General features: G+C 42.3%; 1 protein-coding gene across 1 annotated transcript; it reads right to left on the bottom strand.

Annotated features, from left to right (window-relative positions):
• Window positions 1-13,307: 13,307 nt before the first annotated feature.
• LOC150034954 (uncharacterized) lies at window positions 13,308-13,685 on the bottom strand. Its single transcript, XM_090315188.1, has one exon. It carries the CDS (start codon window positions 13,683-13,685, stop codon window positions 13,308-13,310), a length of 378 nt encoding a protein of 125 aa, XP_090171314.1.
• Window positions 13,686-13,977: the final 292 nt, after the last annotated feature.

The following is a 13,977-nucleotide window of genomic DNA, read 5'->3' as shown; positions in this document are numbered from 1 at the left end:
GCCCTAAGAGAACAAATTCAGTCTCAAGAGGCTGCTAAATCAAGCCAGGCACCTACAGTCAAAGCAATTGACAAAGGGAAGACAGTGTTACAAGAAAACCAGCTGCAATAGTCAGCTTCGGTGGCCTCTCTGTCGGTCCAACAGCTGCAAGACATGATCATGACCACTATAAGGGCTCAGTATGGAGGCCCGATTCAGACTTCCTTTATATATTCCAAGCCATACACCCAAAGGATCGATAGTTTGAGAATGTCTATGGGGTATCAACCTCCAAAGTTTCAGCAGTTTGATAGAAAGGGCAACCCAAAGCAATATATTGCCCACTTCGTAGAAACATGCGAGAATGTGGGAACAAGGGGAGATCGGCTAGTCAAGCAGTTTGTTAGAACTCTCAAAGGAAACATTTTTTACTGGTACATAGACCTAGAGCCTGAGGTGATCGGCAGCTGAGAGCAACTTAAAAGGGAATTCTTGAATCGTTTCTATAGCATTAGACGCACCGTTAGCATGATGGAGCTGAAAAATGCCAAGCAACGGAAAGGGGAGTTGGTCATTGACTACATCAATCGATGGAGGGCTCTAAGTCTGGACTGCAAAGACCGACTCACCGAACTATTTGCTGTGGAAATGTGCACTCAGGGTATGCAATGGGGACTTCTCTACATCCTGCAGGGAATAAAGCCCGTACCTTTGAAGAATTGGTGACTCGCGCCCACGACATGGAGCTAAGCATCGCCAATAGGGGAATGAAGGATTTCCTGGTCCCTGAGTCGAAGAAAGATAAGAAGGAAGTAAAGGGTGCCGGGAAGATTGTGAAAGGTGCCACGAGGGAATCAATGGTCGTTATTACGACCCCGTTGAAGTTTTCCTCTAAAGGGAAAGACAAGAAGATGAAAAAGAAAGATAAAGGAGGCGAAAGACGTCGCCTAAATCTGAAGGAGCGGCAGGAAAAAGTCAATCCGTTCCCCGACTCCAATGTTGCAGATATGCTTGAGAAACTTTTGGAAAACCACCTTATCCAACTATCGGAATGTAAATGATCGGAACAAGCCAGTAAAGTGCATGATCTCAATTACTGCAAGTATCACAGGGTCATTAGCCACCCGGTTGAAAAATGTTTTGTAATGAAGGTTGATCCTCAAGTTTCCTCGTGAGAGGAAAATAGAGCTAGATCGGATGAGGTGGTCTAAATAAATCATGCCGCAGTGACGGTAACTCCAAACGTACCGACACCAATCATATGTTATGAAGAAAGTGAGAGTTTTTTCCAATTTGGGGCCTTCAAACCTGTGGTTATGCGGTTCCAGTGGGAGATCGAAGCCACGGATCCTCAAAATAGAGGAGAACGTGTTGATAATGATGATAACAAAGACTGGATCCTTGTGACACGCCGTTAGAAGAAAGGGTCGAACTCTACCCAAAAAGAGTCACGCTTCTATCGAAGTTACTGGAGAGGGAGCAAGACACAAAAAAGGAATGGTAAGAAGAAGGCCTAGAAGCCGAAGGCTGTTGACGAGGGTGATGGGTATGTTGTTCGTCCCAGGTGACACTTGACGTTGGCCGATTTCCTTTCGAAGAACTTCTACGATTGGGGTTCAGGAGAAACGCCAGAGGCTACTACATGTCATGCTGTCAACACCACAGAAGAAGAAGATACCCTCCCAAGCCTATTGAAATCGACAGAAGAATCAAAGGGCTTATCACCATTTAGCATAGATGACCTGCTCTCACTCTTGTAAGAAGCTAAGGCAACCCTCATTGAGGCATTGTTGAAATCCAACATGTCCGATGCACCGACCTCTGCAGCACGTGCGTATGCCTCGTGTTGTACATCCATAGGCTTTTTAGATGAAAATCTGTTGCTAGGATCCAAGTTGCACAATAGGTCTTTGTACGTCTACGGATACATTCAGGAACAAAAAGTCGGTCAAATTCTCATCGACAATGGATCCACTATTAATATAATGGCTAAATCAACTATGAAATAGTTAGGCATCCTCATGGAAGAGCTGTCGAACAACAAGTTGGTTATTCAGGGGTTCAATCAAGGTAGCAAAAGGGCGATAGGCATAATACACTTAGAGGTCCTCATCGGCGACCTGAAGGCTAATGCGTTATTTGACGTTATAGACTCAAAAACCATCTATAGGCTGCTACTGGGGCGCCCTTGGATTCATGGGAATGGTATGATTACATCCACGCTGCATCAATGTTTGAAGTTCTACCAAATAGGATTAAGAAAGTTGAAACAGACTCTAACCCATTTTTAGAGGCCGAATCTCATTTCGCGGATGCAAAATTTTACTTGAAGAATGAGAATTTCGGTGAAGGAATGCCCGCTGAGACCTCGCTAGAAAAGAAAGCAGGTGGATCTCGATCAAGGTCACTGGTTCGTACAAGGAAGGAAACGGATAGCAAAGCACAGGCCTCTAGCCCAAAAGGGAGTGGGACCTCTGCCAACGTTGGAGAGACACCTGCGGTGAGGGATGAAAAGGCCTCAGGACCTGAATTAAAAAAAATATAGGATTGTTGAGTCGGAAGAAGGGGGAGTCACCTTTTACGAAATGCTCAAAAGGTTTGCAGGTCAGCAATATAGAAATCCTTAAGAAGAGTTTGATCACACCTCTCACGTCGATAACGAAGTAGGAAATCCACAAGCCGGAGGCGAACCCGAAAGAGTTAAATTTTCCCGAGAAACAGAATAAAGAAGGATTCGACCCCAAGGCTTACAAACTGTTGGCAAAGGCCGATTATGACTTCACAACTCACACTGAGTTCAAAGCTTGAAGATTTATGAGCAACCCAGACTCTCATCAACCCAAAAGAAGATTTTGCAAGAGGGACATGCTATACCTACGTCTAGGACGGGACTCGGATATAAATCGTCAGAGCTGGTTCGCATAACTAGAAAGGCAAGGGAAAAGTTGGCCAACAACAATTATATAAACAGAAGAAGTAGACGATGCAAGGGAAAAGGAGGGTAAAGATGAAAGAGCCTCCGCCTTCGACTATATTAGGTCGTCTACCGCATGCGCTTTGGTCTTCGAGAGATTGAGTATGACGGAAGCAGAAAGGGGAAGTTCACATACGATTCCTGAAGCTACTCGATGCTTAGCCTTTTGAAGGTTGACTTTGCCTAATGAAGGAAAGAAGGAAATCATTTGTCAGCCACTGGTGGTGGCACGACCCTCAGCCTTCGAGAGATTTGGCGCAGTTCCAAAGGAAAGAAAAGGAAAAACCTGCACCCCCATCTTTTATTGCCTGAAGCACAAGAGGGTTAAAAATCACCTCGAAAAACATGTCTCTAGTGAGAAAAAAGGGGGAAGGAAAAGCTCGCAGTGACACCCCCAATATGACTATTAAGAAAGAGGGGGCCGATATCCCGGGCGTCGATTTGGCGACGCTTCGAACTTAAAGATGCTAAAAGGCCATCGGACAAGAAACCATCAGGTGACGCAAGAGTGAATGAGAAATTCGTAGTACTGTCCCCTCACGAATGAAATGAAAGACCTTTGTTACTTTAAACACAAGTGGGGGCTCGCTCAAGGTAAAGAGGCACTACGTTGTCTTCACCAACATTCAGGATTGAAATTTAGAGTAGGAGGAAGGCAAAACTTCATGGCACCACATCACCATCGATATGATTGAGGAAGAAGTGGAGGATGCTCCAACAGGTCTGAAGGACGGTTGTCAATCCATGGTGGAAGAGCTCAAAGAGGTGAATCTGGGCACAATAGAGGAGTCGTGTCCGACTTTCATTAGTGCATCCCTCTCGGAAAAGGAAGGAGGAAAATACGTGAGTTTGCTCACCGAATATAGGGATGTTTTCTCTTGGTTATACAAAGAGATGTTGGGACTAGATCCGAAGGTAGCAATCCACCATCTCGCGATCAAATAGGGTTTCTACTCGTTCAGCGAGCTCAGCGACACTTTCGACTAGAACTTATCCCCTAGACTGAGGTTAAAGTCAATAAGTTGATTGAAGTAGGGTTCATCCGAGAAGTAAAATACCCAAAGTGGATAGCCAACATTGTCCTGGTTAGAAAATAGAATGGATAGCTTCGTGTCTGTTTGGACTTTCATTACGTAAACAGCACATGCCCGAAAGACGATTTTCCGTTGCCCATCACAGAGATCATGGTTGATGCGACAACAGGACATGAGACCCTATCCTTTATCCACGGATTGTCTAGGTATAATTGGATACAAATGGCTTTTGCGAATGAGGAAATGACAGCATTTCAAACCCCAAAAGGGATATATTGCTACAAGGTAATTCCTTTCGGATTGAAGAACGCTGGCGCCACTTATCAACGTGTTATGCAAAAGGTGTTTGACGATATGTTACACAAACACGTAGAATGCTATGTGGATGACCTTGTAGTCAAGACCAAACGAACCCTCTCAAATGCACGTTTGGTGTGACCTTAAGGAAGTTTCTGGCCTTCATTGTGAGAAATCGAAGGATAGAGATCGATCAATTCAAGATGGATTCAATCCAGAAGATGCAAGGCCAAGGAATCTTCACGAGTTAAGAAGTCTGCAAGGACGCCTGGACTACATCTGGAGTTTTATTTCCATCCTGATGGGGCGATGTCAACCCTTTCAAAGACTAATGAGAAAGGGAGAAAAAGTCGAATGGGATGAGGCCTGTCAAAATTCCTTTGATAGCATAAGAGGTACTTGCTCAGTCCTCCTGTCTTAGGAGCCCCAGTAGCGGGCAAGCCATTGATATTGTACATTGCAGTATAAGAAAGATCGCAAGGGAGGAGGGGGGAGAGGGGGGGGGGGGCATTGTTGGCACAAGAAAGAGAGAAGGGAAAAGAGCGTTCTCTCTATTACCTAAGCTGTACCTTAAACTAGGCCAAGATGAACTATTCTCCTAAGAAAACGTGCCTTGCATTCTTCTTCGCTATAGATATGTTGAGACACTACATGCAAGCCTTCACAGTCCATTTAATTGCGAAAGCCGAACCCATCAAGTATGTTTTATCTAGGCCAATCATCTCGGAGCATTTGGTCAAGTGGGCAATCATGCTTCAGCAATACAACTTCGTTTATGAGCAGCGTACCAAGCGCTTTATTCTTAAGTTCGATTGCAAGCTGTTCAATCTGCTCCTCCAAATTTCTAAGGGAGGAAGCTTGCGATTGCTTGATTGCCTTGTTCTTCTCAATAAACTGTTTCAATAATGTTTCCAAAGACGAGGTACTACAAGAGGTGTCAGAAAAAGACGGTTGGTCGTAGGGTGGTATAATCTGAAGATTACCTGGGCTGTGATTCTGATTAATGAAAATCGGAGGATTGCCTCGATTCCCATGATGACTGTTCTGATGATTACCTTGGCCTCCTTGTTGTGATTCCCGCCCCAACTGAAAGTTGGGTGATTCCACCAACCAGGGTTGTAAGTGTTGCTAAATGTTTCATTGCAGATAGAGTATACGAATTGTTGATTCAACGGGCAGACTTCCACTGAGTGCCCCTCCCCGCATTGAACGCAATTTATTGTGGCCACTTGCGTCAGCGCAGTTGCTTGCGCTAAACTTTGAGAGAGGTGTCCTTGCTGAATAGCCATAGTCTGGAGGATCGAAGTTGTTGTGGCCATCAGATCGGCCAGGATACTCATTATATCAGTTGGTACCATGGCACTTTTTACTTTTCTTTGCTCCGAGCCTCTTTCCTCATACCCATTATCTATCCACTCATCTGTATTTCACGAAATGCAATCTAAGATGCTCTTTGCTTCTGTATATGTCTTGTCCATTAATCCTTCTGCCGCGGAGGCATCAACAACTGCTTACGTTGGTCGATCTAAGCCATTGTAAAAAGTCTCCATTAGAATGCAATCAGGAATCCCGATGTGCGGACAGTTCTTTACTAATTGTCTGAATCGCACTAAGGCGGTGCTCAAAGTTTCATAACCCTTCTGTTTGAAATTCAACACATCCCTTCGTCTCCTTGCGTTGACGGCTGGAGGGAAGAATTTATTCATAAACCTTTCGACCAACTAATCCCATGCATTGATTACATTTGGCTTTAATGATTGAGCCCACCAGCTTGTCTTATCCCGCAGTGTGTACGGGAAGAGATACAATCTGATTCCTTCGAGAGTCACACCAGGTATGGAGAATGCGTTGCACATTTCTACAAAGCTAGTCAAATGAGCATGTAGGTCTTCTCCTTGTAGACCTCAAAATTGTCTCGCATTTTGAATCATTTGAAGCATGATCAACCTTATCTCAAACCTTGCATTCTCCTTAACCGTGGGACTTGAAATTTTGGGTGAGAAGTTATAAAAATTTGGCGCCGCATAGTTCCTCATAGGGACGTTGCGATTAGCGGCAAGAAAGACGGGATCTTACATTGGCTGATTTGCCCCTTGATTTCCTTCGGTGCCTCGTTATTATCTACCCTATTGACTCTTTGTCGCCTAATTTGGTTCTGATGTGCTCTTGTGCGAAAAATACACTTGATCTTTGGGTCATCTTAAAATTTCTGGAGCAATTCCAGTACTCATAAACCGTCAACCTGCTCTTCGCGACAAACAGACAGTACAAAGAGATTTGTCCTGCAAAATACCACAACAGTATTCAACACTAACCGTTACCAATCCCCGACAACGACACCATAAACTTAATGACATAAATTTAATCTCTTTATCTACTCTACGCATGGCTTGTGGATGAAATGAATGATGTGCTAAATATGCGCTTAAGTACTTTTGCATAAAGACATTTTTATGTGATACTACGCCTAAATATATGTGTTGTTAATGATATGCTCGTAGTATGCGATGTAGTAGTACGTGTCACAAGTTTCCTTGCGCTGAAACCAAGTATAATTCCAATGCGAGTTTCTCAGAATAATCCAAGGTCGAACACAGGGATTGTTTTCGTTAATGCGATACTAATGTGATACATGCGACCGGTTTTTACAATGAATAAAGAATGGTGATTTATACAGAAATGTAAATTGCGATGAAAGTAAAAATGTGTTAATAAAGTAAAGTCCTAACTAATATGATACAAGATACAAGATACATGACACATGATACTGAAGTCAGGAACTGAATGTAAAGTTGTACAAAGAATCGATGTATGCGATGGCAAGTCTTTATGGATGATGCAAAAAGAGAAAGAGTAAATAGTAAAAACATCGCAAGTTTGTCAATTGCGTTAAAGATGCAACTAAGGTTCCGCTTTCCCTTGGCGTACACCTCTCGGTGATCGGCCGCATTCCCATATCTCTATAGTGAAACATGGATGAACGTATGAACGCAAGGTTGTTTCCATCTCTGGAAATACTTCTCGCTTTAGTTAACGCATTCTTCCAAACTTCTCTCGATACGCGGAATAACATCTTCAGTTCTGCTCTCACAGGTGAAGATACCGTCGAGCATGCTTTAACTAAACTTGATTATTTCCTCAACACAAATTAACTCACTCGCTTAATTCTTGCTATTTACCCAAGGGATTAAGAACACATCATGGGGAAAATGGATTATGGATGAACGGAAAAAGACAGAGAGATGACAATGGTGACTATCATAACATTTAATTCTAAGATTAAGTGTTTGATACATGGTGTGAATGAAAGATTAGAGAAGATGAATACAGGTGATGAAATAGAGATTAGAAACAAATACAGAAAGAGTGTCAACGTCTTGACATAGATCCCGGATGGAAATTGTGCTTGCCGGCATGTGGAAGTGGTGGAGAGGAAAGCTTCCCTCTCAGGCTTGCTTTTCTGGTAGAATTGACCTTCGCACAGAGCTTCAATTATAGGGATTGGAAGGATTCTCTGCTCGGAGACTTACCTGTCGGCCTTGTCTCGTGGTACTCCCGGATCAACTCTGTTAGTCGGTTCAGACCAGCCTCTCTCTCAGAATCAGTATATGCACGTCTCTATGTATTCATGTATATTTTTCAGTGATGTTGCAAAAGCTATTTATAGGCGAGGCTTGACTCTTTGCATTCACGGTCCCCAGTATTTAGTTATTGTAGTTCATGAAATGGTGGAATGAGAAATTCTTTCTGTTACGCAATCAACCCATCAGAAATGCACAACTGAAAGTTGTACAGTTGTCAGACTCTTCCGCAAATGCGTTGCTCTTTACATCCTCGATCGGTCGCCGCATGCGGTGTTGTTTTTTATTACCGCATGTGGTTAAAATTGCGTTGATCGCTAGAGCTCTTGATCGATTGTCGCATGCGCCGTCATTGCATTGATCATCTCTTCATTCCTGAATGATGGGCGCAATGCGACGTAGATGCGTTATTTATTTTATTTTTGAGCCATGAAGGCATGCGGTGACTGATTTCCTGCAAAACAGAAAGTGAAACATTCTATTCTACCATCGCAATGATGTTAGTGGGTGTATTGACGATATTTTATAATTTTTTTCGCATTTCTTAGCCAATTTGTATACTATCGACACAACTTTTCTTTCTTTTAGCCGCAATATCTAAATAAAACAGTATAAATAACTTGTATTTCCACAAGTTATCACACCCCCAAATTTAGATATATGCTTGTCCTCAAGCATATCTTCAACTAAGACAATATTGCTCAATTTTTATCCTAATTTTGCGTCGACTGGTTGCTCCGAATGCTCCACCTAGGCAACATCACTTAACAACACAATTTCTTTCTATACTTGATAATTCATAAACATGCCCTACTTTATTCTTGTTTTGAGAAGAATGTTTACCTCCTCATGCAAAAATAACTTGGTACGACTTGATGCAGTGGTCTAGTTTGCGTCATTTTATAGAGACTGTTGATCATGGTTACACTCTTCGTTTTGGCTTGTTCCCATGGGTGTCATGTGAACATCCAACTACTGTTGTGTGCCAATCTCAACTTCAACTCTTGATTTGCAACTAAGTTTAACTTTTGCTGGTCAGAGGAGTTGTCTCTCATATTCTTATTTTCTCTCTTTTTTTTTTCTTTTCATATTGCGTCGTTCTTGGAAACCTACCTTCGTTTTGGCTTGCTTCCACAGGTGTCATGCGAACATCCAACTACGAGCAGGTTCCTTTCACGACTTACTCTTATCAGGTTGGGATTGTTTTTGGATTTCCCTTGTGTTGACATTGGAGTCTGTATGATTTTTTTTTTACAATGGACACATTTTTCTAAGGATAACCGCATCCACTTGATCGCATCTGCTCAGACCTTCCTTACCCCCCAAATTTAGAGATGTGCAAGGTCGTCATTGCGTTATTTTGGACAGAATAGACCAACACTTAGTCAAAACTTTGAAAAGAAGGTTTGAGCAGAATCTTGAAGTATAAAAGGTAAAGCAGTGCTATTGATACGAATTATCTAAGTGTTAGTCAGAAAGTACAAAGTGTGAGAAATAGTGCTAAGGGTATGCATATTACTCATCATGGTAACGCAATTAATAACGCAAAGTAAGAGATACAGAACATCGCAATAATTGACAAAGGATGATAAATAAGAGGCTAACGCATACGGAAAGAATTGTTACTCAGTTGTATTAAAATTAACCAAGTATACAAAGAATTACAAATAACGCAATACAAAATTTTAGCATGTACAAAGAATCAAGAAATAACTTCTATACATAAAAATAATAAATTGAATTTATCCTTTATGTTTGATTTAGAAAAGTGCACGGTTAACGATTAACGCCCTGCATCCATTAACGCAAATGCATATTTGCAGAGGACGGGCAACAACGCATGTATCAGCGCAACACACCCCTCAACTCAATGCATTTCTAGAGGACGGGCGCACGGTATTTCTACTGGCACAACACTACCTCAACATAGTGCGCTTTTGCTAAGGACAGGCGAAAAATACATACGAGCGCAACACACCCCTCAGTGCAATGCATTTGGGTCAGATGGACACAAGGTGTATCTTGTTAGCGCAAGATGCACCCATCATCGCAATGCATTCCGATTTTTATTATTTTTTTTCTTTTTAATTCATCAACAACGCAAGTCGATAAGACCTTGCGGTGTTCGTTTTATTTTTATTCAGTCATTCACAAAGCTCTAAAAACCACGCAACTACTGCTGGAAAGTAAGGAATTTTAAACAAAGCATGGAATAACGCAATTGAATAAAACTGAAGGTAAAATCATAAAACATTAAAGGCTATTCTAGTAAACAGTAAATAACGTAATGCAGACAATCGTAAAGGAAAGCTGTAAAGAAAATAATTAAACATAGATATAGGGATGCTGATTGAAGGAAGTTTTTCAGAGTTACCATAATAGCATCCCCGCAAGCGGTTAATCCTGCTTGCCTAGGTCGATGGTCTCCATGCGTCATTACACATCACCCTCGTAGTAAGGCTTAATTTGTTGACCATTGACTTTAAATGCGTTGCTCCCATCTTTAGTTGTTAGCTCCACTACACCATGGGAAAAGATAGTCTTGATGCGGAATGGCCCCAGACCAGCGGGACTTCAACTTCCTTGGAAACAATCGCAAATGTGCGTTAAACAGAAGTACCTTTTGACCTTTGAAGAATGTTCGGTTGCTTATGCGGTCATCATGCCACTTCTTGGTTCTCTTCTTATAGATATTGGCATTTTCGTAAGCGTCCATTCGCCACTCGACCAGCTCGTTCAATGCAACTTTCGAACTTTTCCCGCACTTGCTACATCAAAGTTCAACTTTTTGCTTGCCCACATTGCCTTGTGTTCCAACTCGAGAGGCATATTACAAGATTTTCCGAAGACCAGAGCATATGGGGACATGCCAATTGGAGTTTTGAAGGAAGTTCTATATGCCCACAGTGCTTCACCGAGCTTGGGTGACCAATCCTTCCTGAAGGTACTGACTACCTTCTCTAAGGTAGTCTTGATCTCTCTATTAGAAATTTCTGCCTGCCCATTGGTTTGTGGGTGATAGGCAGTTGCAACTCTATGGCTGATGTTAAATTTGGTCAAAAGGTTGGTGATGATGTGGTTGATGAAATGTGAGCCTTCATCGCTGATTAAGGCACGAGGCGTTCCAATCGGATAAAGATGTTCTTCTTGAGAAATTTCGCCACCGTGGCCGCATCGTTCTTAGCACATGCGATGGCCTCAACCCACTTCGATACATAGTCAACCGTGACCAGAATGTATTGATGACCTTCTGAAGGCGAGAATGGGCCTATAAAGTTGATTCCCCATACATCAAATAATTCGATTTCCAAGATTGAAGTCAAGGGCATTTCATTTCTTCTTGGCATGTTCCCTGTTCTCTAGCATCTATCGCACTGCACAACATGGGCATGGGCGTCCTTGAATAGTGTTGGCCAAAAATAGCCACTCTATAGGACCTTTGCGGCAGTCCGCTGTCCCTCAAAATGTCCTCCATAAGAAAACTCATGACAAAGCTCCAAAATGTGCTTGGCCTCATGCTCAGGAACGCATCGCTGCAAAATATGATCAGGTCCAAGTCAATACAAGAAGGGGTCATCCCAGACATAAAACTTGACATCATGTCTCAGCTTCTTCTTCTGCTGGTATATGTAATCTTCTGGTACTTGGCTGCAAACGATGAAGTTTACAATGTTCGCATACCATGGAACATTATCGCATACCGACATCAGCAACTCTTCAGGGAATCTTTCTTCAATGTCTTTTTCTTACATCTGAACCTCGCAATTTTCTAACCTTGACAGATGATCTGCGACTTAGTTCTCGGTGCCCTTTCGATCCTTAATCTTTAGGTCAAATTCTTCAGAAGCAGCACCCACCTTATCAGTCTCGGTTTCGCATCCTTTTTCGTCATAAGGTATTTGATCGCAGAATGTTCAGTATACACCACAACATTTGTTCCAATCAAGTACTGTCGAAATTTCTCCAGCGAAAATACCACTGCGAGCATTTCTTTTTCCGTGGTTGTATAATTTTCTTGCACATCATTCAACGTTTTGCTGGCGTAATAGATAGGATGCATAACCTTGTCCTTGCACTGACTCAAGATTGCGCCCACTGCATATCCACTAGCATCACACATCAACGCAAATGGTTGCGTCCAATCCGGCGCAATCAGAATGGGTGCGGTGATGAGCGCATTTTTCAGCGTGTGGAATGCTTCAACACATACATCATCAAAATCATATTCGCGGTCAATCTCGAGGAGCGCACTAGGGGCCTTGTGATATGAGAAAAGTTATGGATAAATCTTCAATAAAACCCCGCATGTCCCAGGAAACTACTAAGTGTTTTCACATTGACTGGTGGTGGTAACTTCGAAATTACGTCGATTTTCGCTTGATCAACTTCCAATCCTGCTTTTGATATCTTGTGACCTAGTACGATTCCTTCTTCAACCATGAAATGGCATTTCTTCCAGTTTAGAACAAGATTCGTTTTGACGCATCTCTTCAAGACTTTCTCAAGATTTGATAGACAGGAGTCATAAGTGTTGCCAAAGACTGAAAAGTCATCCATAAATACCTCGACTGACTCCTCCAAGAAATCTGAAAATATTGCCATCATACACCTTTGGAAAGTACCTGGTGCATTACACAATCCAAATGGCATGCGACGGAATGCGAATGTGCCAAATGGGCACGTGAAAGTTGTCTTATCTTGATCTTCTGGCGCAATCAAAATTTGATTATACCCTGAGTAACCGTCAAGAAGACAGAAGAATTCATTCCCAGCAAGTCGATCTAACATTTGATCAATAAACGGGAGTGGAAAGTGGTCTTTCTTTGTTGCCAGATTTAATCTGCAGTAGTTCATACAGATTCTCCACCCCATAGTTGTCATTGTAGGAATTAACTCATTCTTGCTGTTGGTGACGACTGTCATTCCCCCTTTCTTTGGAACGCATTGCACTAGGCTCACCCAGCTGCTATCAGATATAGGGTAAATGACACCTGCCTCAAGCCACTTCACTATCTCTTTCTTCACAACCTCCCCCATGGCAAGGTTCAAACGACGTTGCCTTTCTATAGATCTTGTTTTTCCTTCTTCAAGACGAATCTTGTGCATGCAATACGAAGAACTAATCCCTCGAATTTCCGCTAAGGTCCATCTCATGGCTTTTGCGTTGTTTTTCAGGATCTGGATGAGTGCTTCCTTCTTCTCTTTGCTCAGCGAGGCAGATATAATAACCGGTAAAGTGTTATTGCCCCCTAAATACACATATTTGAGGTGCATTGGAAATGACTTCAACTCTAACATGGGTGGTTCTTCTAAAGATGGCTTCGTACATTGCGTTGTTCGTTTAGATAACTTGAGTGTTCCAAAACCTAACTCAGTTTGTATTGCGGCGCAATTTTCCTCCCACATCGTGCCGATCTCAAAGTCTTCTTCCTCCGATTCTTCTTAAGGCTCGTGCCAATGATCTTCCTGCAGTTCTTCAACATATTGACAATTTTCCATATCACCTAGGTACTTCAATGCATTGAGAACGTTAAATTTAACTTGCTGATAGTCGACCCTTATGGTAAGCTTTCCTTTCTGTACGTTGATCAGTGCTCGCCCTATTGCAAGAAATGGGCGACCCAAGATGATAGGCACCTCGATGTCAGCTTCATAATCTAATATGATAAAGTCAACAGGGAAGATAAACTTATCTACTTGCACAAGTACATCCTCTATTTTGCCCTCTGGATGCGTTATTGATCTATTAGCCAACTGCAATGTAACTGTGGTGGGTCTTGCTTTGCCGATATTTAGCTTTTTGAAGAATGACAAGGGCATTAGGTTGATACTCGCTCCCAGATCACACAGTGCATTTCCGACTTCTTTTCCCCTATTGAGCAGGATTTGAAACTCCCAGGATCTTTCATTTTAGTGGGGATGTTGTTTTGAAATAGTGCACTACATTCATATGTTAACGTAACGGTTTCATTCTCCCCAATCTTCCTCTTGTTGACAAGTATGTCCTTGAGGAATTTCACATAGCTCGACATTTGTTCCAATGCTTCTATTAAGGGGATGTTAATATGTAGTTGTCGGAGAACATCTAGGAACCTCTGGAATTGTTTGCTAT

Source organism: Benincasa hispida, chromosome 7, assembly GCF_027475165.1.
Source record: "Benincasa hispida cultivar pf3 chromosome 7, pf3_genome.v1.1, whole genome shotgun sequence".
NCBI lineage: Eukaryota > Viridiplantae > Streptophyta > Magnoliopsida > Cucurbitales > Cucurbitaceae > Benincasa > Benincasa hispida.
The sequence above is the reverse complement of the archived record's forward strand: the minus strand, read 5'-3'. Positions and strand labels throughout refer to the sequence as shown.